The 22,722-nt window shown below is 40.8% G+C and overlaps 1 protein-coding gene across 5 annotated transcripts in view; it reads right to left on the bottom strand.

Moving 5' to 3' along the window:
* Window positions 1-10,052, bottom strand: part of PHKA1 (phosphorylase kinase, alpha 1 (muscle)) — a 129,923-nt gene extending 119,871 nt beyond the window's left edge. For all 5 annotated transcript variants that reach the window (XM_011998219.1, XM_011998218.1, XM_011998217.1 and 2 more), the window contains exons 1-3: window positions 9,544-10,052; window positions 8,165-8,323; window positions 548-595 (exon numbers count right to left, since the gene is read on the bottom strand). In XM_011998219.1, the coding sequence (XP_011853609.1) occupies window positions 548-595; window positions 8,165-8,323; window positions 9,544-9,621 (285 nt within the window). In that variant the 5' untranslated portion in view covers window positions 9,622-10,052. The remainder of the gene's footprint in view (window positions 1-547; window positions 596-8,164; window positions 8,324-9,543) is intronic.
* Window positions 10,053-22,722: the final 12,670 nt, after the last annotated feature.

Below are 22,722 nucleotides of genomic sequence, written 5' to 3' on the forward strand. Positions count from 1 at the left end.
TTTCACCGTGTTAGCCAGGATGGTCTCGATCTCCTGACCTCGTGATCCGCCTGTCTCGGCCTCCCAAAGTGCTGGGATTACAGGCTTGAGCCACCATGCCCAGCCCTAATTTTTATATTTTTTGTAGAGACGTTTCACCATGTTGCCCAGGCTGATCTTGAACTTCTGGACTCAAGCAATCCATCCGCTTTGGCCTCCCAGAATGCTGGGATTACAGGCATGAGCCACCAGTGCCTGGTCAAATGAGGGTTTTTAGACCTGTATCATCTTTCTACCCTACATATACAATTGAATGTACAGTAATGATAAAACACATCGAAAATCATTTGTAGAGGGTGAAAAAAGACTAGAAAGAAACATTCCAGTGGTAATTACATTGTGAGATTATGGGTGACATTCTCCCTCTCCAAATTTTCCAAATTTTCTAAAATTAGTGTGTACTATTTGTGAAACTGAAAGAAAATATAAGCTATAAACATTTCCTAAGGGGTAGAGATACTATTACAATGTGCTTTTATTGGAGAGGAGGGTGTTACCAATAACATACCTGTCTGATCATACAGTGCAGTAGTCCTCTCATCAGCTTCACTACACTCTGCAGAAATAAATGGAAACAAGACAGTTATAAACATCCCTAGATACAGGAACACTTACTCAGCAACTGCAGTTGGTACATGACCTTTTGAGAACAAGTAACCCTATCCTGTGTTCCTATTTACATGACATTTATAGGTACACAGAAGAGCAGATTACAGCTAAAAGTGGAATCAAAAGCTAAGCTTTATGATTCCTTCAAGTCAAAAAAATCATCCAAGCTCCAACTGGTTTATGTAAAAATAAGCCAACCATCCTATTAGAGGACATTCCACCTGGAGAAAGGGGCAAGACAGCTCAAAAATCCTAAGGCTCTGAGGATATTCTAAAATACATCCTATGGCCTAGAAAGACTTCACTACAACATTGCTTTTATTTTTTCTAAACTAGCCAAGACTTATCTTCCAGAGTCCACAGAAATATTTATCTGGACATGTCCCCTAAAGAATAAAGTGAATTTCAATTAAGAATAAGTATGAAGGGGATCTGTTCATTTGACTCAACCCTTTTTCCTTGAAATAAAGTCACAAATTCTTAAGTTTCAAGTCATCACTATTTCTCTTATTAGGGCTTGACAATTTAAAGTAGTTTGTTTTCCAATCATAACATCTCAAAATTCTGATCACCAACTATATACTACATGACACTAAGGGCCCATCAATCGTGGCATGGGTAGGCAATGTGTTTTGGAAGAACATAGCACCAAACAGCTTCTCTATTTCTCCAAAAAGCTTTCTGTTTCACAGTCCAAAAGAAATCCAACCAGGTTACTCCAGGGTATGCTGGCTCAGAGGCAACTTCAGGACAACTCTGAAAACTCATCTACTTGGAAGCCACATGATTCTGTTATTTCTTCAAAACGTATTCAAATTGGACTACAAGCAATAGTCATGATAAGGATAAGTACCGATTAAATTCCAACTCTTTATGAAGCCTTTTATTGAGGGAAAAATAAAAATAAAAATGGTTTCCGTAGGAGAGTCTCCTTTCTTAAGTCATTTCTGTCTATAAACGGTCCTCTCCCCTTACAGATCAAAAGAAATTTTAAAAAGAGGGAAAGAATAGGCAGTGCATGATCTTGTCACATTTTAAAGACTGAAACATTTATTATAAAGCAAGGAAACTTATTGTAACCCCTACAAGAAGACATCTATATCACTTTGATGTTAATGAAAGAGTCCATCTCTTTAATATACCCTGTTATGGAAAGTATTTAACACTACCTCCTCTGTGGGGAAACTTTATTCAATTCTGATACATGTCACCACATACTCAAAGGTTCCTACCATATTCTGTCTTTTCTAACAGTAGATGAATTAGAATGGGAAGCAGAGGGAGGGGCTTGAACAGTCTTGTCTTTAAATCAATGGCCCAAAGGAACTCATTTTTAAAAAACCTATTGACGGCCTCTAGTTGACCAATATAGAACTCAGCATTTATATTATTCTGTAAGAATCCTGGGCTCATGTCATTGGCTTCTTCACTATTTTACTGCCTTAGTCACTTTTTCTCTTGCAAACCCATCAACTCCCTTTACCACCCAGCCCCACTACTCCCATCTAAATTTTCTTCAAACAGCAAACCTGGGGAATCAAGGATTCAGTGGAGGATCTCAATTAGTGGCCATTATCAGCCATTTTTATCCTCAAGTTCTAACTTCCAAGGCAAGATAAAATTAGTAGGAAGCATGGGGAGGTAGGAATGATGGGAGATATCTGTACTTTGTGTTCTCCAAACTAACTGTTTTCTGATCCAGGTGTGCTAGATGTTATTAATTATACATGTACATTCATACACCAGGGCTTCTACCCATACCAAGTGACTCTCCCTCTTGCCTATTCTTTTGGAGGACATAAATTTATATATATCTGTGAACTGACTTTATAAGAATATATAACTGCACAACCATATCTGTGTACCTCTTTCTCTCTACCCCCAGGTATATGTGCAATCAGATATTTATTGAACCTCTATCAGGTTTTGTAGAACATAAAGACAAGGGAGATGGGACAGATATGTTTTAAAAACTAACTACAGCATAGTCCACCCAGCATTTCCTAATTATCCTTTAAAACACAACTCCTCTCTGAAGTCTTCCTTGCCTTTTCCCAAAGAAGTTTAGACATTCCCACCTCTGTGTGTTCCCATAGAGCTTAGTAATCTCAAATATATAAATCAGTACCTATAGTACCTATCTTAATGTACTGTAACTACTTGCTTATATATCTGTCTCCCCCATCAGATAATGAACTCCCTGAGAAAAAGGGGCAGAGGCCAGGTTCAGAAAACCTTTAAGTCAATGGATGAAGGAAGTTGAATTAAAAAACAAACACATGTCTGCAAGTAACTCTCGAATGGCTTATCAAATAAACGTGTGTGTGTGTGTGTGTGTAGGGGTGGGTATGCAAATATGACAAAGTGTTAACAACTAGCAAATTTATATAGAGTATATGCAAATGTTTATTTTACCATTCTTGCAACTTTAAGTTTGAAATTTTCCATAATAAAAAGTTGAGGGTTACATATAAACATTTTGTCCCATTTTCTTTTTAACATCTATTATAGGGCCTGGCACGTGATGATTACATAGTCTTTTAAATTTAAGAAAATGAAGATATATGTTGAATGGCACAGATGACAAGTGATCTAGAAGTTCCAAGAAAGGACTCCTGAGAAAGTGACCACTGTACAAGTGAGTGGTCTGTGAGGAAGGACAGGGACCACAGAAAAAGTGGGATTGGTGCTAGGCTTTCAAAGGATATTAGTTTAGATTGAAAGGGAACAGGCATGTAGAAGAAGCAGCCCATAAAAATGTTTGCAGGTGGCTATGTCTATAGGCTCCCACGGAGGCAAACATTCAAACAATACTGATTCTGAAGACATAGGACCCAGGTTGCATTCATGGTACCATCAAATTCCAGCTTCATCTCTGGGCCTCAATCCCTTCACTTGGAAATTGGGGATAATGATACTTGATTCACAGGGTATTGTGAGAATAAAATACTGGTAATTATGGGGAAGTGTATTGTACAATGGAAAGTATTTATACAAATGTTAGGTATTTTTATTAAGGGATTATTAGAGGAGTAATAAAGACATCAGCCTGGCTGGAACTGGGTGTATAATGGAGGGCACCAGTGTGATATAATATTGAAAAAAGTAAGCTAGGACCAACCCATAGAGGGCCTTGTCTATCAATCCAAAATGTTTGGACTTTACTTGTGGAGAAATGAGGGCCACAGAAAGATTGTCGAGGATGGAAATGACATAATTTAAGTGTGGTTTTCACAGAAGGGTTAGGGGATAAGGGCTTAGACTAAGGTTGAGGCAGAAGGGAAGAGAAAAGAGGGGATAGATTCAAGAGAAATTATATGAATCAACAGATTTTGGTGTGCATGTATCAAAAGGTAAGAGGGAGAAGTCAAAAATCATTCTAAGGTTAAGTAGCACACTTCAAGCACTGTTTTATAGAGTGCTAGTCCAAGAGATTTTGGAAAGGTTATAAAATTCACTACCATCTTAGACAAAAAATGCACATTAGTACATCAAAGGCTCTGAGAAATTACAGAGTAAAGACACCTGCTGTTTAACATAGTCCCAAACTTAGTTGGCCTAGTATTCCACAGAAAATACTATGGGAAATACTCCAAGTAATATTGCCTGGGTGGTTGGTAGAATGGAGACAGTAATAACAGAAAAAGAGATTGTTGATGAGTTGCCATTGTTTTGTAGTTTGTCTTTAGTTGGAAAGGTGAGGTTTCAGACACATTGAGTTTGAGGAGCCACAGTATATGCAGATGCAACTGATGAGGTGACAAATGAAAACCTAGGTTTAAAATTGAAGTGAGGTCAGAGATGAAGACTTGAAAGTCATTCTCATAAAGGTAATAGTTAAAGTCATGAGAAAAGATGAACCACTACACAAAAAGAACACACCTTAGCACACAGAACTGGAGTGAGGCCCAGAGATGAAGCTGAGATTTGATGGTACCACGAATGCAAAGAGATATCCCTATTTGTCTGCCTATATTTCTATGGGTATGAGACCGTATCTATATGCCTGAGAGAAAGACATTTGTTAAAACATTCATGTGCATAATTCTACTCTCAATCTAGGATGCAGCAGTTGCCTAAACCCTTGTCCTTTTTTCATCCAGAATTCTCTTCAATTCTCTGATATTATTTCTCAGAAAGAAACCAAGGTAAGAATTGGAAGGAAGGGTAGAAATTAACAATCAATGTTTTGGGAAAAATCCACACAGTAATAGAAAGTTGCAATAGGTGGGAATTTAATCTATGAATTTATTGGATGTAATCTATGTTCATATTTTGGCCGTAACTAGTCATTATTTAACACTGGCTATACATTAGAATCACCCAGGTAGTTTTTAAAAAAATATTGATGCTACTGAGCTCCACTTCCAGAGATTCATATTTAAATTTTCTAAGCTGTGGTGTAGTAAGGGTGTTTCTTAAAAGATTCCCAGGCGGGTGTGCTGGCTTGCACCTGTAATCCCAGCACTTTAGGAGGCCGAAGTGGGTGGGTCATTTGAGATCAGGAGTTTAAGACCAAGCTGGCCAACATGGTGAAACCCCATCTCTACTAAAAATACAAAAAAATTAGTCGGGAGTGGTGACGCGCACCTGTGATCCCAGCTACTGTGGAGCTGAGGCAGGAAAATCGCTTGAACCTGGGAGGCGGAGATTGCAGTGAGCTGAGATCGCACCATGGCACCCCAACCTGGGCAATAGAGCAAGACTTAGTCTAAAAAAAAAAAGCTTCCCAAAGCTTCCCAAGTGATTCCAAAGTACAGTCAGAGTTTGGAACCACTCATCTAGATCAAGGATAAATCTAGCCCATTGCTATTTTTATAAATTAAGTTTTATTTAAACATAACTACACTCATTCTTTATATACAGGGGACCCCTGAACAACACAAGTTTGAACTGTGCAGGTCCACTTATATGTGGCTTTTTTCCAACCAAACGCAGATCAAAAATACAGTATTCAGGAATGAGAAACCTATGTACATGGAAGGCTGACTTTTCTTTTCTTTTTTTTTTTTTTTTTTTTTTTGAGACGGAGTCTCGCTGTGTCTCCCGAGCTGGAGTGCAGTGGCCGTATCTCAGCTCACTGCAAGCTCTGCCTCCCGGGTTCACGCCATTCTCCTGCCTTAGCCTCCTGAGTAGCTGGGGCTACAGGCACCCGCCACCTCGCCCGGCTAGTTTTTTGTATTTTTTAGTAGAGACGGGGTTTCTCCATGTTCGCCAGGATGGTCTCGATCTCCTGACCTCGTGATCCGCCCGTCTTGGCCTCCCAAAGTGCTGGGATTACAGGCTTGAGCCACCGCGCCAGGCCCAGCCACCGCGCCCGCCCGACTTTTCTTATAGATGGGTTCCACAGGGCTGACTGCAGAATTTGAGTATGCAGAGATTTGGTTATAAGCAGCCTGTCCTGGAATCCATCCCACACATATACTGAGGGATGACTGCATTGTCTCTGGCTGTATTTGCACCACAATCACAGAGCTGAGTAGTTGGATAGAGACCACATGTGACCTACAACCCTAGTGATAAAAATAGTTACTATCTGGCCTTTTACAGAGATGATTTTCTGGTTCCTGATTAACACTGAATCAGGTTTGAGGAAAAAAATTGAGACCTAATAATAAAAACCTGTTGCAATTCATAATGAAAGTTCATAGAAATTTAAAAATTCCCACAAAATCTTTTCTTTTTGAAAGATGTTTCCCATTGCTATAATGTTTTGAAACATTCCTAATTACTATTAAGGTGGTATGAAAGGTATTTTTTGGCTATGCTGAAAATTATTTAATGGAACATTAAAATTTTAGAATGGGTAATTCAATGTTTCCCTACTATTTCCCCCTTCCTCTGTTAAATTCTTTATAACTGGGCCAAATAAGAAAAAGTGTTAACATTACAGGGAGATAAGAGATTTCTTCTAATAGAATTGAAAAAATTGGTCAAATTGTACCAGATACGAAATTCCAATTCTACTGATATTAATTTCTAGTAAAAAATAGCAACAAAACACTGAGCTCAAACTAGAAAACATTGAGTAGCATGTAGGATTTGGGGGAGGGGAGTAGGCAGGATTACAGATGAATTTTTTTAAACACTCCTCTATATTTTCCAAATTTCTACAATGGTATTATTTTTATAAAAGTCATAAAAGGCTGGGCACGGTGGCTCATGCCTGTAATCCTAGCACTTTGGGAGGCCGAGGCGGGTGGATCACAAGGTCAGGAGATTGAGACCATCTTGGCTAACATGGTGAAACCCCGTCTCTACTAAAAATACAAAAAATTAGCCAGGCATGATGGCACGCGCCTGTAGTCCTAGCTACTCAGGAGGCTGAGGCAGGAGAATCGCTTGAACCTGGGAGGCAGAGGTTGCAGTGAGCCAAGATCGCGCCACTGCACTCCAGCCTGGGGACAGAGTGAGACTCCGTTTCAACAACAACAAAAAAAGTCATAAAAATAATGATCTGTACTACCTGGTCTAGAGCAAAAACTTGAACAACTTTTTTTTTGGTGGACCTATGTATCTCTCAACAATGGCTTGCATGAAGAATAAATGCCTGCTGTTGCTAAGGACAACACAGTGCAACCCCATATTACACTGATACTTGTAAAAAAACCAAATATCAATATTCTGATTTATAGATGAAGATTGGAGCTCAGATTGCCTAAGTGTTAGAGAGACCACTGGAGAAAATGGCTGGTATAGAGATAATTTTTCCCACTAACGGAAATGAATGCACATCGTCTTATAACTGACAACAGAGTACTTCAACTCCTGCGGTAGCCCAGAATATTGTTTTCTTAATATTATTTTCTTGGTCATTGAAGAGGATGCAGCTCCCTTTGTGTCTCAACAGTTCTATAAAGGATGCTTGTTTACTGAGGGGAAGTGCCTTAAAAGTTGGCTTAAAGGCATTTGCTGACTTTGACCTCATTTTGCCCAGGAGTTGAGGGAGGGAGGAAGCAACAGAGTCAGCATCTGCTGACTTTGACCTCATTTTGCCCAGGAGTTGAGGGAGGGAGGAAGCAACAGGCTCTGAAACAGTGGCCACGGCTATAAAAATCAACAAATAAAGTCTTTACTGTGTCTAGTCCAGAAGGCTTGCTGATTTATGTTATTTACCCTCATACAAATACCACAATTTTTAAAAATGAAGTAAAATAGTAGATACCTGCCCCCAAACGTTTTTCTCAATGAGAATACAGTGGAGACTACAAGATACATTTACTTAGAGAGTTATGCATTTTAGGAAAGATCCCAGGATAGGATTTTCCACTGTAACAGAACAGACTGTTCCCTCTCCCTCAAATCAGCAAGTTTCAAGTTTCCACTGCAAGAATACCATTTCAGTGCAATACAGGAAAGCTTTTTGGAATATAATTTCAGAAAGATGATGAAAGAGGGAAAGGCAAAATACAGTTATCTTAGCTTTTGGTGGGTTTCACTTCCTTCAGTCTCTACTCTGCCCCCAAACCCCAATCACACACAGCTCCAGATCTCTTTGTATTTTTATTTTGAGTACCTGCTCCAATTCATAGGCCTTTGCCTTATCCTCATCCCGGTCTGCATTCTTCCGATAGGCCAGGCCCAAACCCCACACAGCCAAGATGCTGTACACGTTATCTCGGACCCAAGCATCTTTCTGATCATAGCTGGCTGGGAGCAAGCCAGTCACTGGATTCTGCAAGGTCAAGAAAAAGAGGGCAGGAAGGTAACCATACAGTGTTAACATTAGGAAACAGAATCTTCCAAAAGGGTTTTTTAGGGACTTTGGTCTTTCTTCTACTTCTCCACTCGAGTTTTATAACCTCCTCTTCTTCTGACCTATTGCAGGCAAATGCTATCTTCCCACCCTCCCAAGTTTTACTGAGCTATATTTGACACATCAAAAATTGTGTATATTTAGGGAGTACAACATGATGATTTATGTATTCATTGAGAAATGATAACCACAATGACATTTATTAACACATCTATCATCTCACAGTTACCTTTTTTTTGGTGTGGTGAGAATACTTAAGATCTACTCTCTTAGCAAATTTCAAGTATACAATACAGTATGATTAACTACAGTCACCATGCTGCTGTACATTAGATCCCCAGAACTTACTCATCTTATAACTGAAACTTTGTGCCCTTTGCAAATGCTATCTTGCATAAGGGGTAAGCAGTGGCTGAAGCCTTTCAAGTCTGAAATGTGGGTATTATTAAAGGCACAATTAAAGGTATTAAGTGCATTTATAATGGGTATTATTAAAAGAAAGTTTTAACTTTCTAGTTAGAAAGAATGAACTAGTGAACTAGCAATGAAAAACCAGCAGAAAGGAGCAGAAAAAAAATATGTAACAGTCTATACAAAGTGCCTCTGACCTTCACAATAGTCTAGTCTTAAAATGGAAATGTTCCCTTCCCTCTTTTGTTTGGGGGAAGGGGAAGGAGATGACACGCAAACCTGGGTGCGTGTGTTTGTATGTCAATAAACAAGTGACAACACTTCTTGCAACTCTGCTCCTGGAACCCTGCTATGGCCTGGGGGGAGTTGGAGAAGGGTGCGAAGCCGTGACTGGAGGCTCCTGGCTAAAGGTGCCTGACTGACTCTGTTCCTGGTCCAACACCTACCTTTCCTTCAGGGTCCTTTACCACCTTCCCAGCTAGGGGGCGGGAGAACCTGCTACAGACACACACACACACACACACACACACGGAGGGGGCGGGAGAACCTGCTACAGATACAGATACAGATACACACACACTCACGTGGAGTTCATGCAAGGTCTCTGTCTCTCTCTCACACACACACACACACACACACACACACACGGAGTTCATCCAAGGTCTCCGTCCAAGTTATGACACGCTACATTCTCGCTCGGTGATTACGAGGGACACCCCTGCACTTACCTGATGGCACAGGATGGTCTGTTGCACCAGCCGAGCATAGCCGTCCAGCCGGACCCCGGAGTTACTTCGGCTCCTCATGGCGAGACGTTACTAATCGTCCTCTGAGAAACAGCCCGGGTGCCACCGGAGCCTTCGGTCCCTAAGGAACAAGTATCCAACGCTGCTCCACCCTCGTGGTGGGAGGCCTGAACGCCAGGCGCCGCAGAGCCCTCCCACCCTCAGGCCTGGCGCTGCGGGTTCCACGTAGCTCTCCGGACTCCAGCGGCCTCCGGGGCCCACCACGCGCCAGCACTAGCACCGGCCTCCCACGGTCTAGAGCCCCACCGCAGCGCCCCAGTAGCCACTCCTGCCCCGTTAGTCCCGTCCGGCCTCCGCGCGTGGCTCCTGCATCCTCCGCTCAACCCCGGGAGACCTCCGCGGCCCACAGCCTCCCGCCCGGCCGCCGCCAACAGGTCAGCGACCGCTGCGCCGCCTGCACCTTGCGGGAGACGAAAGCGGTAGGCGGGGCGGGCGCGGCGGGTTCTGGCAGCTGCGCGCTGCGACCCGGGGGCTCGCCCGCCCCGGGGCCGAGAATGTGTCATCGTAGGCAATGTGCTTTCCGAGGTTTATTTTCGAAACACCTCAGATGACTATTTCAGTTTTCCACACTTGCTGTGCACACCGGATGTTGAGGAGGCTCTTCTTTCTTCTACAGGACTAGTTTTATACAGGAACCTAAAGTAAACTTCAAAACTGAAAGACACGCTTGTGTTCCAGGTGTAAAGACTTGGATTTCTGGGTCGTTATTGTATTTTAGATTTTGACTTTAAAAGCTCAGATTACACGCCTCACTTCCAGCCAGACCTATCAAACAGGAACTCCCTAGGGTACTTTACTCCTTAGTAACTGGCGAGTCTGCGTGCTTGGGAGGGAGGAGGCAATGGTGCGCTCTGAGGAAGCCAGTGCCCCAGGCGGGGAACAGCTGGGAGCTGGCGGGCCCGGAAGGCGGCGTTGGCAGGACTCGAGCTGAAAGAGATCCTATAACTGCTTTGGATGGCTCCCTCGTGCGCACGCAGGTCACAAGGCTGAGGCAATAAAGATTCAGCTGAAAATAAAGTGGAGAAGGAAGGCTGCGTAAGAAGCTTGAAGGCCGCGCGCGGTGGCTCACTCCTGTAATCCTAGCACTTTGGGAGGCCGAGGCGGGTGGATCACCTGAGGTCAGGAGTTCGAGACCAGCCTGGCCACCATGGCGAAACCCCATCTGTACTAGAAATACAAAATTAGTCCGGCATGGTAGCGCGCGCCTGTAATCCCAGATACTCGGGAGGCTGAGGCGGGAGAATCGCTTGAACCCAGGAGGCAGAGGTTGCAGTGAGCCGAGATCGTGCCACTGCACACTAGCCCGGGCGACAGAGTAAGACTCCGTCTCAAAAAAATAAATAAATAAAAATAAAATAATAAAAGCAGCTTGCAATGGCCGGGTGCAGTGGCTCACTCCTGTAATCTCAGCACTTTGGGAGCCTGAGGCGGGCGGATCACTTGAGGTCAGGAGTTCGAGACCAGCCTGGCCAACATGGAGAACCTCCCCCCACCCCATACAAATACAAAAATTAGCTGGGCGTGGTGGCGTGCTCCTGTAGTCCCAGCTACTCGGGAGACTGAGGTAGGATAATTGCTTGAACCTGGGAGGTGGAGGTTGCAGTGAGCCGAGATTGTGCCACTGCACTCCAGCCTGGGAGACAAGAGTGAAACTCCGTTTCAAAAAAAGGCAGCAGCTTGCAGATAACGTTGCTTACTGGCTTCGTGGAATCAGTCTGCAACCATTGGGGCGGCCCGGCCGGGACCCCAGTGCCTTTGCTCCGTTCATCTCCGGCCCCTCCCTCTACCCCCACCTCTTGCTCTCTGCTTATTCAAACCTTGCAAACCTTTCAAGTTTCTGCTTAAGTACCACCTATTCCCTGAATCGCGGGATAAGAGAATTAAACCGATTGACCTCAAGTTCTAAGCCTTCCTTAGCCACCTCATCCAGGCCACGGTGACTTTGCATTTTCGTTTATCTTTTTATTTCTCTCCTCATAAGCTCCCTCAATTCCTCCCCAAAACCTCCGCCCAATTTAGCATAGAGGCAGGCACCTAAGAGGTGACTAGTAATTTGGTAATGATCATGAGGAAGGAGGGAATGCTTAAGAACTCAAATCTGGGACTTTCAGGTTCAACAACCAGTCAGTGATACAGTTAGATATCGTGACACACTTAGAATTCTCAAGCATATGCTTTCCATTGCAGTCATTCGCCACGCAAATGCAGTAACTGGAAAATAACAAGCCACTTCAAAATCTAGGTGCACGGTGGAAGAAAAAGCCTTTCCACAGAAAGCAAGTGCATCTTGGACTTGCATCTTTTTTTATTTTTATTTTTTTGAGACGGAGTCTCGCTCTGTCGGGCAGGCTGGAGTGCAGTGACGCGATCTCCACTCACTGCAACCTCCGCCTCCCGGGTTCAAGCTATTCTCTCCTGCCTCAGCCTCCCGAATAGCTGGGATTACAGGCGCCTGCCTCCACGCCCGCTAATTTTTGTATTTTTAGTAGAGACGGGAATAAATGTTGACCAGACTGGTCTCGAACTTGGACTAGCATCTAGATCATCCCTGCTCTGCCCCTAACTCGCTGACATCTTCCCCTCAACTGTAGCCTCAGAAGTCGTTTCTCTACCCTTGTGGCCCCTTCGAGCTAGAGCCTCTCTTTTTCTTCGCTTCACTATCATTTAAACATGTTTACGAAACATTAAATATTTATATTTATGTTAAATCTTAAATATAGTTATATTAAATATTAAAGTAATACACACTAAATAAAACATGGAAAGTATAGAAAAGTAAAACAAAGAAAATATTAAAGTCACCCATAATTCCTTCACACAAACACCTGTTAATATTTTAATTTATTTTTCCAGCTCTTTTATTTCTTCTGCATAGACCTTCCCCACTCCCCTTCAAGCTGTTTGGAAGTTTGAGTAGATTAGGTATGGCAAAGGTAGGGTGTCACTACAAAAGACTACTGGCTGGCTATCAAGAGGTCTTGCTGGATGGCATTGTCTTGGCGCTTTTTCAACCTCGGTCCAGGCTGGACTTTCAGTCTTGCAGTCTCAGAAACTGGATCTGTTCAGTATCCCAGAACTAGTCGGAGTCAGGAGGCTGACTCGTGCTGATTACCTCACGGGACCTGACGTATGAAAACCAGGATGCTAGTTGATAATGAGAACTAGAACTGTGACACCGTTTATATTGGCCTGACCACCACATTTCCTCCCTTTAATAATGAGCAGCCTCACCAAATACCAGGTGCTGTTTGCTTTGTACGCTAACTATATGAAGTAGGCACTATTGCTAATCCCGTTGGAAAGATGGAGAAACTGACAAGTCTGCTGTGTCCATGTTGGCCTCACTGATTCTCCTTTTCTACACTTCCATGGCTTACTGACACATTCTTTCCTTACACATGTCAAAATTATCAAATGACTTATAGCCAAGACTTGCCAGTGGAAGGCATTACGTTTCGTGAAGGTGATTTTTCTCTGATTCATTATACATTCACTTTATAGTGTGACTCTCAAATAAAATTGTATTTCCAAGTTCCTGAGACAATTTTATTGTTGCTCCCTTATATTACTGAAATTTTTTCATCATACCAATTTTTTAAAATTCAAAAAGTTTAAAACTTCACATTATAAGCATTTTACATTTTACATTAATGTCTCTACTAATCTTCCTTCTAGTAGATATTCTACAGTTTGCTTATTCTCATCATAATAAAAAATAATTCCTTTATTATTTAATTTCTTGAAAAAAAATAGTCCATACACTATTTCCTTTTCATTATTTCCCATTCACTCTCTTTAAGAATTATTTTTTAAAAATTATACAGGTAACATATGAATGCATTCTCAATGAAAAATTTTGAAATGTTGAAGATTAGACTAAAGTTCCCTATGTCTATCACCCTCTGTCACAGTCCCCTTTATCTCCGTTCCCAAAGGTAACCACCATTATTAGGTTGGTTTGTATCCTTCCAGATTTCTATGGATTTACATATATATGTAGAACTGTATATAAAATATGTAGTGCTGTTTTCTGTGTATTCATTTAATATGAACTGTATTATACTGTACCTACATTTTGCATATTGCTTTATTCACTCAAAATTCTACCATGAAGATCTAGTCCTGTTATTACATAGATAGTTACCTCATACACCATGATTTATATAGGCATTCCTTTATTGATAAGCATTTAGTTTGTTTCTCCATTAGAACTCTTGAAAACAGTACTTCAGTAAACATACATATATGTCTTCTTGTGAATGCATAGAGGTGTTTGGAAATGTGCATTTTAAATTTTGATATAAATATAGGGCATCTTTTAATTTTTATTTTCTTGAATACTAATGTCATTGATCATCTTCTAATGTTTGTTTTAGTTTAATTTATGTTTATTTATTTAGTTCGTTTTATTTCTTCTTCCAGTTAAAAACTGTTACCAGAAAGGGGTCTCAATGCAGACTCCAGGAGGGAGTTCTCAGATCTCGTGCAGGAATTCAAGGTGAGTCACAGAGCACAGTGAAGGAAGCAAGTTTACTAGAAACTACTCTGTTACAGAGTAGGGTGTCCTCAGAAAGCAGGCAGATGAACGCACTGTCTTTGTTTTAGGTTTTTCTTTTTTTTTTTTTTTTTGGGCGAGGGTTTCGCCTTAGTCGCCCAGGCTGGAGTGCAGTGGCGCGATCTTGGCTCACTGCAAGCTCCGCCTCCCGGGTTCACGCCATTCTCCTGCCTCAGCCTCCCGAGTAGCTGGGACTACAGGCGCCCGCCGCCTCGCCCGGCTAATTTTTTGCATTTTTAGTAGAGACGGGGTTTCACCGTGTTAGCCAGGATGGTCTCGATCTCCTGACCTCGTGATCCGCCCGCCTCGGCCTCCCAAAGTGCTGGGATTACAGGCGTGAGCCACCGCGCCCGGCCTGTTTTAGGTTTTTCTTATGTAGCGGTCTTGTCCACGTAAAGACTAAACCAATCTGTGTCTATGTGAGGGTGAGCAGACAGCATGACAAAATTTATTCTTCTGTTGAGTTAAAGAAAACTATCCTTGACATTTTAGTGTGTGAAGACGTCAAAGCATAACTATAATTATCTTGAAAATGTGTATTGTTATGGGTATTGGTGAAGGGGTGGCCTGCCCCTCCACACCTGTGGGCATTTCTCCTCAGGTGGGAAAGAGACACAGAGACAAAGTATAGAGAAAGAAAAGTGGGCCCAGGGGACCGGGCTCAGTATAAGGAGGACCCTCTCCGGCACTGATCTGGTGAGTTCCCTCAGTATTTATTGATTATTATCTCTACCATCTCAGAGAGGGGGATGCGGCAAGACAATAGGGTAATAGTGGGGAGAGGGTCAGCAGGAAAACATGTGAACAAAGATCTCTGTGTCATAAATAAGTTTAAGGAAAGGTGCTGTGCCTTGATGTGCACCTATACAAACATCTCAGTGCAATAAAGATCAGTATTGCCCCTAGCATGTCTCATCTCCAGCCCTAAGGCGGTTTTCTCCTATCTCAGTAAATAGAACATACAATCGGGTTTTACACAGACACATTCCATTGCCCAGGGACAAGCAGGAGACAGATGCCTTCCTCTTATTTCATCTGCAAAGAGGCCTTCCTCTTTCACTAATCCTCCTCATGACAGACCCCTTATGGGTGTCAGGCTGGGGAACTGTCAGGTCTTTCCCTTCCCAGGAGGCCATATCTCAGGCTATCACAAGGGGAGAAACCTTGGTCAATACCTGGCTTTCCTAGGCAGAGGTCTCTGCAGCCTTCCGCAGTATATTGTGTTCCTGGGTACTTGAGATTAGAGAATGGAGATGACTTTTAACAAGTATACTGCCTCCAAGCACTTTTTTAACAAAGCACATCCTGCATAGCCCTAAATCCATTAAACCTTGAGTCAACACAGCACACGTCTCTGCCAGCACAGGGTTGGGGCTAGGGTTACAGATTAACAGCATCTCAAGGCAGAAGAATTTCTGAGTACAGAATAAAATGGAGTCTCTTATGTCTACTTCTTTCTACATAGACACAATAACAGTCTGATCTCTCTTTCTTTTCCCCACATATTGGGACATCGAGACTTTCCGCTGTTATAGGAGTGTCCCCTTGTAAGTGTCTTTAGGTTGTTTCCTCAACTGTAAATATGAATGTGGGTCGTGACTGGCAAGGAATGGGCCTTATTCATCACAAGATGAAGCTGAACTTAAAATGGTGTTACTCTGGCTCTCCTAGGCTCTTGCTTCCCTAACAGAACTGCTCGTATACTTGGTCATTTCTCTATTGGATTGTTTGTCTTTTTCTTTTTGAGTTACAGCAATTTTTACAACTTATATATTCTGGACTTTAACCTTTTCTCTAAAATAAATGTAAAAGAGATATCACACATGTTTTCCTGTAAGTGATTTGTCTATTAACATTATTTATGATGTCTTTTTTTCATATAGCTTTTATTTTGAATGAAGTCAAATTTATGAATCTTTTCCCTTTTGTCTTAAATTAAAAGGCCTTTGGAGTGAGTTGAACAGTGCCCTCCACCCCCACAAAGGATATGTCCACCTAGAACCTGTGAATGTGATATTATATGGAAAAAGAGTCTTTGCAGCTGTAGTTAAGGATCTGGAGATGAGATCCAGTCAGATTTTCCAACCGGTCCCTAAATCTAATGATGAGCATCCTTATAGGAAGAGGACATGACACACAAGAAGAAGGTAGTGATGAGAAGACTCAGGCAGAAATGGGAGCGATGTATTTACTAGCCAAAGAACACGCAGGATTGCCAGCAGCCACCAGAAGCTAGGAAAAAGGCATGGAATGGATTGACCCTCAGTGCTTTCAGAAGGAACCAATCCTGCTGACACCTTGATTTAGGACTTCTGGCCTCCAGACTGTAAGAGAATAGTTTTCTGTTGTAAGCCACCCAGTTTGTGGTAATGTGTTGCAGCAGCCCTCAGAAATGAATAAAGTCAACCCTGTCTCTACTAAAGTACAAAAATTAGCCAGGCACGGTGGTGCACATTTGTAATCCCAGCTACTCTGGAGACTGAGGGACAAGAATCACTTGAATCCGGGAGGCAGAGGTTGCAGTGAACCAAGATCATACCACTGCACTCCAGCCTGGGTGATAGAGTGAGATTCTCTCTCTCTAAATAAATAAGTAAATAAAAATCTTCTTGCCCCAAGATCATGAGTAAATGATCATTTATCTCATATTTTTATTGTTGTGCTTTTTATCTGTAACTTTTAATTCCTCTGTATTTTTCTAAATGGGTCTAGACAGAAATTTAGCTTAATATTTTCCTAAATGGTTAGCCAGTTATGCTAACACCATTTACTGAGTAATTCTTTTCCCTTGATTTGAAATGCTGCTTTGAGCATACTCATAAGTCTGTTTCATCAATCTATTTTTCTATTCCTTCACCAATATTGTACTACTTTGGAATTTTAGAATCATCGGGTCAGGTTCTAAGGAAATTACTTTTGGGTGAGTCCGGGTCTCACTCTGTCACCTAGGCTGGAGTGCAGTGGCACAATTATAGCTCACTGCAGCCTTGAACTCTTGGGCTCAAGCAATCCTCCTGCCTCAGCCTCTCAAGTATCTAGGACTACAGGTGCATGACACCATGCTCCATTAATTTTTTCATTTTCTTGTAGAGGTGGGGTGTATATTGTGCAGGCAGGTCTTGAACTCCTGGCCTCAAGTGATCTCCCTCCTAAGACTTTCAAAGTGCTGAGATTACAGGTGTAAAGCCACCATGCCCAGTCGAAAATTCTGATTTTTATTGTGATTGCATTGAATTTGTAGATTTGTTTGGGGAGAATGGACATATTGACAGTGTTTTGCTTTCCTGTCTACAAAAAAATGTACATTTATTTATTCGGAGCTTGTTTTATTTCTTTCGGTAAACTTTATATTTTTCTCCAAGAAAGTTGTCAGGCCTCTGAGTCCAAGCCAAGCCATCGCATCCCCTGTGACTTGCACGTATATGCCCAGATGGCCTGAAGTAACTGAAGAATCACAAAAGAAGTGCAAATGCCCTGCCCCACCTTAACTGATGACATTCCACCACAAAAGAAGTGAAAATGGCTGGTCCTTGCCTTAAGCGATGACATTATCTTGTGCAATTCCTTTTCCTGGCTCATCCTGGCTCAAAAAGCTCCCCCACTGAGCACCTTGTGACCCCCACTCCTGCCCACCAAAGAACAACCCCCTTTTGACTGTAATTTTCCTTTACCTACCCAAATCCTATAAAAGGGCCCCACCCTTATCTCCCTTTGCTGACTCAGCCCGCCTGCACCCAGGTGATTAAAAAGCTTTATTGCTCACACAAACCCTGTTTGGTGGTCTCTTCACACGGACGCGATGACAAAAGTCTTGAAGTTTTTGGTTAAGTTTATTTCTTGGTATTTTTTCGGCTGTTATATTTTAATTGATCATTATTGTGTATAGGGAAATTATTTTTGTACGTTTACTTAATATCCACTCTCTGTTAAACTCTTGTATTAAATCCAGTGGTTTGAAGGTGATACTTTTCGGTTTTCTAGATAGTCATATGATTTGCTAAGAGTAAAAATTGTGCTTTTGTCTTTTAAATCTTAATGACCCTTGTAGTGGGGATAGTGGTTATCACTTCTTGCTCCTGACTTTGATGGGACTAGGTGTAATATTTCACAATTAAATAGGTCTGCAGTAGGTTTCCAGAAGACACCATTATCACATTAAAATAGTTTCTTTTTCTCCTTGGCTTCCTAAAACTTTACTATTAATATTATTTTGAAAGAATGTTGAATTGTATTGGATTCTTTTTCTGCATGCATGGAAAAAACTACGGTTTTATTCCTTTACTTGGCTAATGTGTAAATTACATCGATACGTTTCCTTATTTTTATTCCTGAGCTAAACCACACTTGATCACGATAAACACACTAGATTTAATACACACTAGAGGCAATTTAGTAATATTTTATTTATAATTTTCAAACCTTTGTTTTTAATTATGTCAGCCTATAGCCTTCTATTTTTACCAGTCCTTGTTTCATTTCAGTATCAACATTATGCCTGATTGTAAAATGGCTTTGATAGTTTCCCATCTTTTTCTTTGGAACTGTTCAGATGAAATGAAAATTATGTGTTACTTGCAGTCTTGGTGAAACTTATCTGGTAGAACTCACTCACTTGCTGCCTTTTTGAGAACAGGTAGATTTTTGAAAATCATTTCAATTTCTTCTCTGGTTATGGCAGAGAATAATGCAATAGAGAGTCGAGGTTATTGTCAAGATTTTCAACTTCTTGGGTCAGTTTTGATAATATTTTCCTAGAAGCGTGCCAATTTAAGTTGGCTCAGGGTTTCTCAATCTCAGAATTATTGACGTTTTGGGCTGGCTAATTCTTGGTTGTGGGAGGCCGTCCTGTGCATTCTAGAATGTTTAGCAACATCCTTGACCTCTACCAACTAGATGTCAGTATCACCCTGCCCCACCACCCTCCCCTGCCCCCTGCCATTTGTGACAACGAAAATGCCTCCAGATATTGCAAAGTATTCTCTGGAGGTCAAAATTTGTCAGTATAAAGTTGTGTGAGGTTTTGCATGTAGTTCTTAAGTTGCTTCTAAATCTGAATCATGTCCCCTTTTGTATTCTTGATGTATTTCATGGACATGCCAAGAAATTTGTCTATTTTATTAGTCTTTTCCCAGACCAGCTCTTAATATTATTGATCAATTATATCCTTATTTTTGTATTCCTTTGTGACCTACCTATTAAATGGAAAAATTTTTTAAAGATTTCATTACAAAAATATAATGTACAATACAGTGAACCTTACCACCTTGCTTCAACAATTGTCAGCTCATGTCTAATTTTGTTTCCGTCATCCATATCTTCTCACCCTCTCCTTTCCCATATTATTCTGAAGCAAATCCCAGATTGTATATTCTTACAACCATAAATATTATGTACCTACAAAATTAAGAAAGCTTTATTAAATATAACCATGCACCCATGATTACACCTAAAATACAATTTCTTAATATTATCAAATATCCTTTCTTTGTTCAAATTTCCCAATGTTTCATAAATGCTTGTGTATGTGCATGTGTGTGTGTGTGTGTGTGTGTGTGTGTGTGTGAGAGAGAGAGAGAGAGAGAGAGAGGTTTAGTTTGTCAGAATCAAGAACCAATAAGGTCCATGCATCACATTTGATTCACATGCTTCTTAAGTCTCTAAGTCTTTTGAGCCTTAGGGGTCCCTTCTTATTTTTCCTTTTTTTCCTAGGAATGTGATGAATAAATCAAGTTTTTTCTCTTATAGGGTTTCCCCAGTTGAGCTTTGCGGATTTCGTTCCTATGGTAACCATTTAACATATTCTCTGTCTTCTGTATTTCCTACAAATTGGTGCTTTACGTTAGAGGCTTTATCAGATTCAGGCTCAGTTACCTTGGCTAGACTGCTCATAGGGTATATGGAGTTCTCCCATCAGGAGACACATAATATCTGGTTGTCCCTTAATGGCTAGATCCCTTAATTCATTAAGAGTTGCAGAACAGTGATATCCTATCATTCTATATTCATTTATTAGCTGACTTTTTTTAAATAAAGAAAACTTCCCTTCATCTGCTATTTGGAACCTACCAGTACAGTTTGCACAGGATAGGCAGGATAAATGCTTGACTCTTTCCCTTTATTTATTGGTTTCCAAAATAATGAGCTGGTTCCCTATCATCTTTCAAACGTGACCAATTTTTTCCCAGTATTATCATAAGCATATAAGTTTAAACATTTGATGTATTTCAATCCGTTAGTTAATCTCCTTATTGATGCTCAAATTGTCCAGCAGGACTTTGGCCAGTGGGAGCCTCTACACCCTGGCTACTGTGTCCTTTTGACAGAACCCTATTGGTCTGTGATAGCCTCCTTGCTTTCTGAGACTCCAAGATATTGGAGGCTCTACTCGTCCATTTCCTGCCCCCAGACTAGACATCAGCATTTCTCCTAGGATCCCTGGTTCCTTTTATTGTGGAATGGTGTTTGGAGAAAAAATCTGGGCTCTGGTCATTATGATCTTTCCAATCAAGATTCAAGGCTAAAGAAGTTTTACTTCACCTCAACAATCTGCATCGTCTTTCTCCCACAAATAAAATCCTAGTTCTCAAGACAACAGCAAACAATCTGTGTTATCATCTCACTCATCTGTGTTTTCCTACCATATACAGATAACAGTTTCAGAGTAACAATACCAGCTATGCCACCAAAAATATGATTACTACAAAGAGTTTAAGATTCTTTTGCAGATATTTTTGTCCCTTCCTTAAGATGTATCCTGTTAGAATATACATCAATGTTGTTGTGTTTTAAAGTTACTTTAGGTGTGATTATGTTAGCTTCTGGATACACAGGTTCATTTGTTTCATTTTGCTTTTGACTTAAAATATTTTATTTTTAATTTTTGTGGTTACATAATAGGTGTATATATTTATGGGATATATGAGATATTGTGATACAGGCATACAAAGTATAATAATCATATCAGTATCAATGGGGTATACATCACCTCCAGCATTTATCTTTTATGTTACAAGTAATCCAATTATATTCTTTTAGTTATTTTAAAATGTACGATTAAATTATTAACTATAGTCACTCTGTTGTGCTATCAAATACTAGATCGTATTTATCCTTCCTAACTATTGTTTTAGAATTGCTTTTCTAAAAAGGTATGTTAAAATTGTGTAATATGCTTACATGGTTCCAAAGTCAACTCTACAGAAGGAGGTATACTCAAAGAAGACTAGCTTTTCACCCTGCTTCTTTATGCTATTTGTTCCCACCCCCATAGGTAATCACTTTTCTTTATATCGTGGCTTATCTTTCCCTTTTAAATTCAAATATATATTGTATTTTTAAACACAAATATATATAAAGGAAGACATAGGATTATATACACACACACACACACATTTATTTATTTATTTCTCTTCCCTTACGTAGCTGGTATGATATTATACACACTTTTATCCACCCTGCTTTCTTTAAAACAAGCAACACATCTTGGGCATCGCTCCCGCAGAGAACGTAGAGATATTCTTTGTTCCTTTTCAAAACTGCACAGTACCTCATTTTGTGGACATACCAGACCTCTATTAAGAGAACATTTGAGTTGTTTCCAGTCTATTGCTGTTATAAATAAGGCTTCAACAAATAGCCATGTGCATATCTATTCTGATAATTGTCTTTTAATTGATGGATTCCATATGTTTAAATGTATTATGATTGCCGTATTTGGAGAGCTTTTTCTACCATCTCGCTTCGTATTTTCTTTTTTACCATTTTTTTAAACTTTCTTTTTCCTTTCCTTCCTTCTGTAGGATTGATAATGCTTTCTATATTCCCTTTTGTTCCCTACACTGGCTTAGAAACTACAGTTTGCATTGCTGTTGTTTTGGTGGTTGCCCTTGTTTTTAATATGTACACTTAACTGTAAAATGTTTTAATACATGTAACATAATTCAGTGTTTCTATTCTTTGAAACATGACAAGGTTTGTTGCATACTTTATGGACTCATTGAACAACCCTCTTTCTTCAGCTAGTTTTCATTGCCTAAAATGTTCGTTTCATCTTTTAGCTCACCTTTTCTTGAATAAGTAATACATTCATATGATTCAAAAACCGAAACAGCAATGAAAGTTATAGAGTGAAAAGTCTTGCTCCTATTCCTCTCCTATCTTTCCAGTTCACTTTACCTTCACCCAATCAGTTAATCCCTGTAAATGCAATTTTTTTCAGGGTTCTTTTTTTTTTTTTGAGACAGTCTCACTGTTGGCCAGGCTGGAGTGCAGTGGCACGATCTCGGCTCACTGCAACCTCTGCCTCTCGGGTTCAAGCAATTCTTCTGCCTCAGCCTCCCGAGTAGATGGGACTACAGGCACGTGCCACCACGCACATGGTTTTTTGTTTTTTTTTTTTTTTTTTGGTATTTTTAGTAGAGGCGGGGTTTCACCGTGTTGGCCAGGATGTTCTCGATCTCCTGACCTCGTGATCCACCCGCCTTGGCCTCCCAAAGTGTTGGGATTACAGGCGAGAGCCACCATGCCCGCCCGGTCTCAGGGTTCTT

The sequence above is a fragment of the Mandrillus leucophaeus genome, unplaced genomic scaffold, assembly GCF_000951045.1.
Source record: "Mandrillus leucophaeus isolate KB7577 unplaced genomic scaffold, Mleu.le_1.0 Scaffold561, whole genome shotgun sequence".
In the NCBI taxonomy this organism is placed as follows: Eukaryota; Metazoa; Chordata; class Mammalia; order Primates; family Cercopithecidae; genus Mandrillus; species Mandrillus leucophaeus.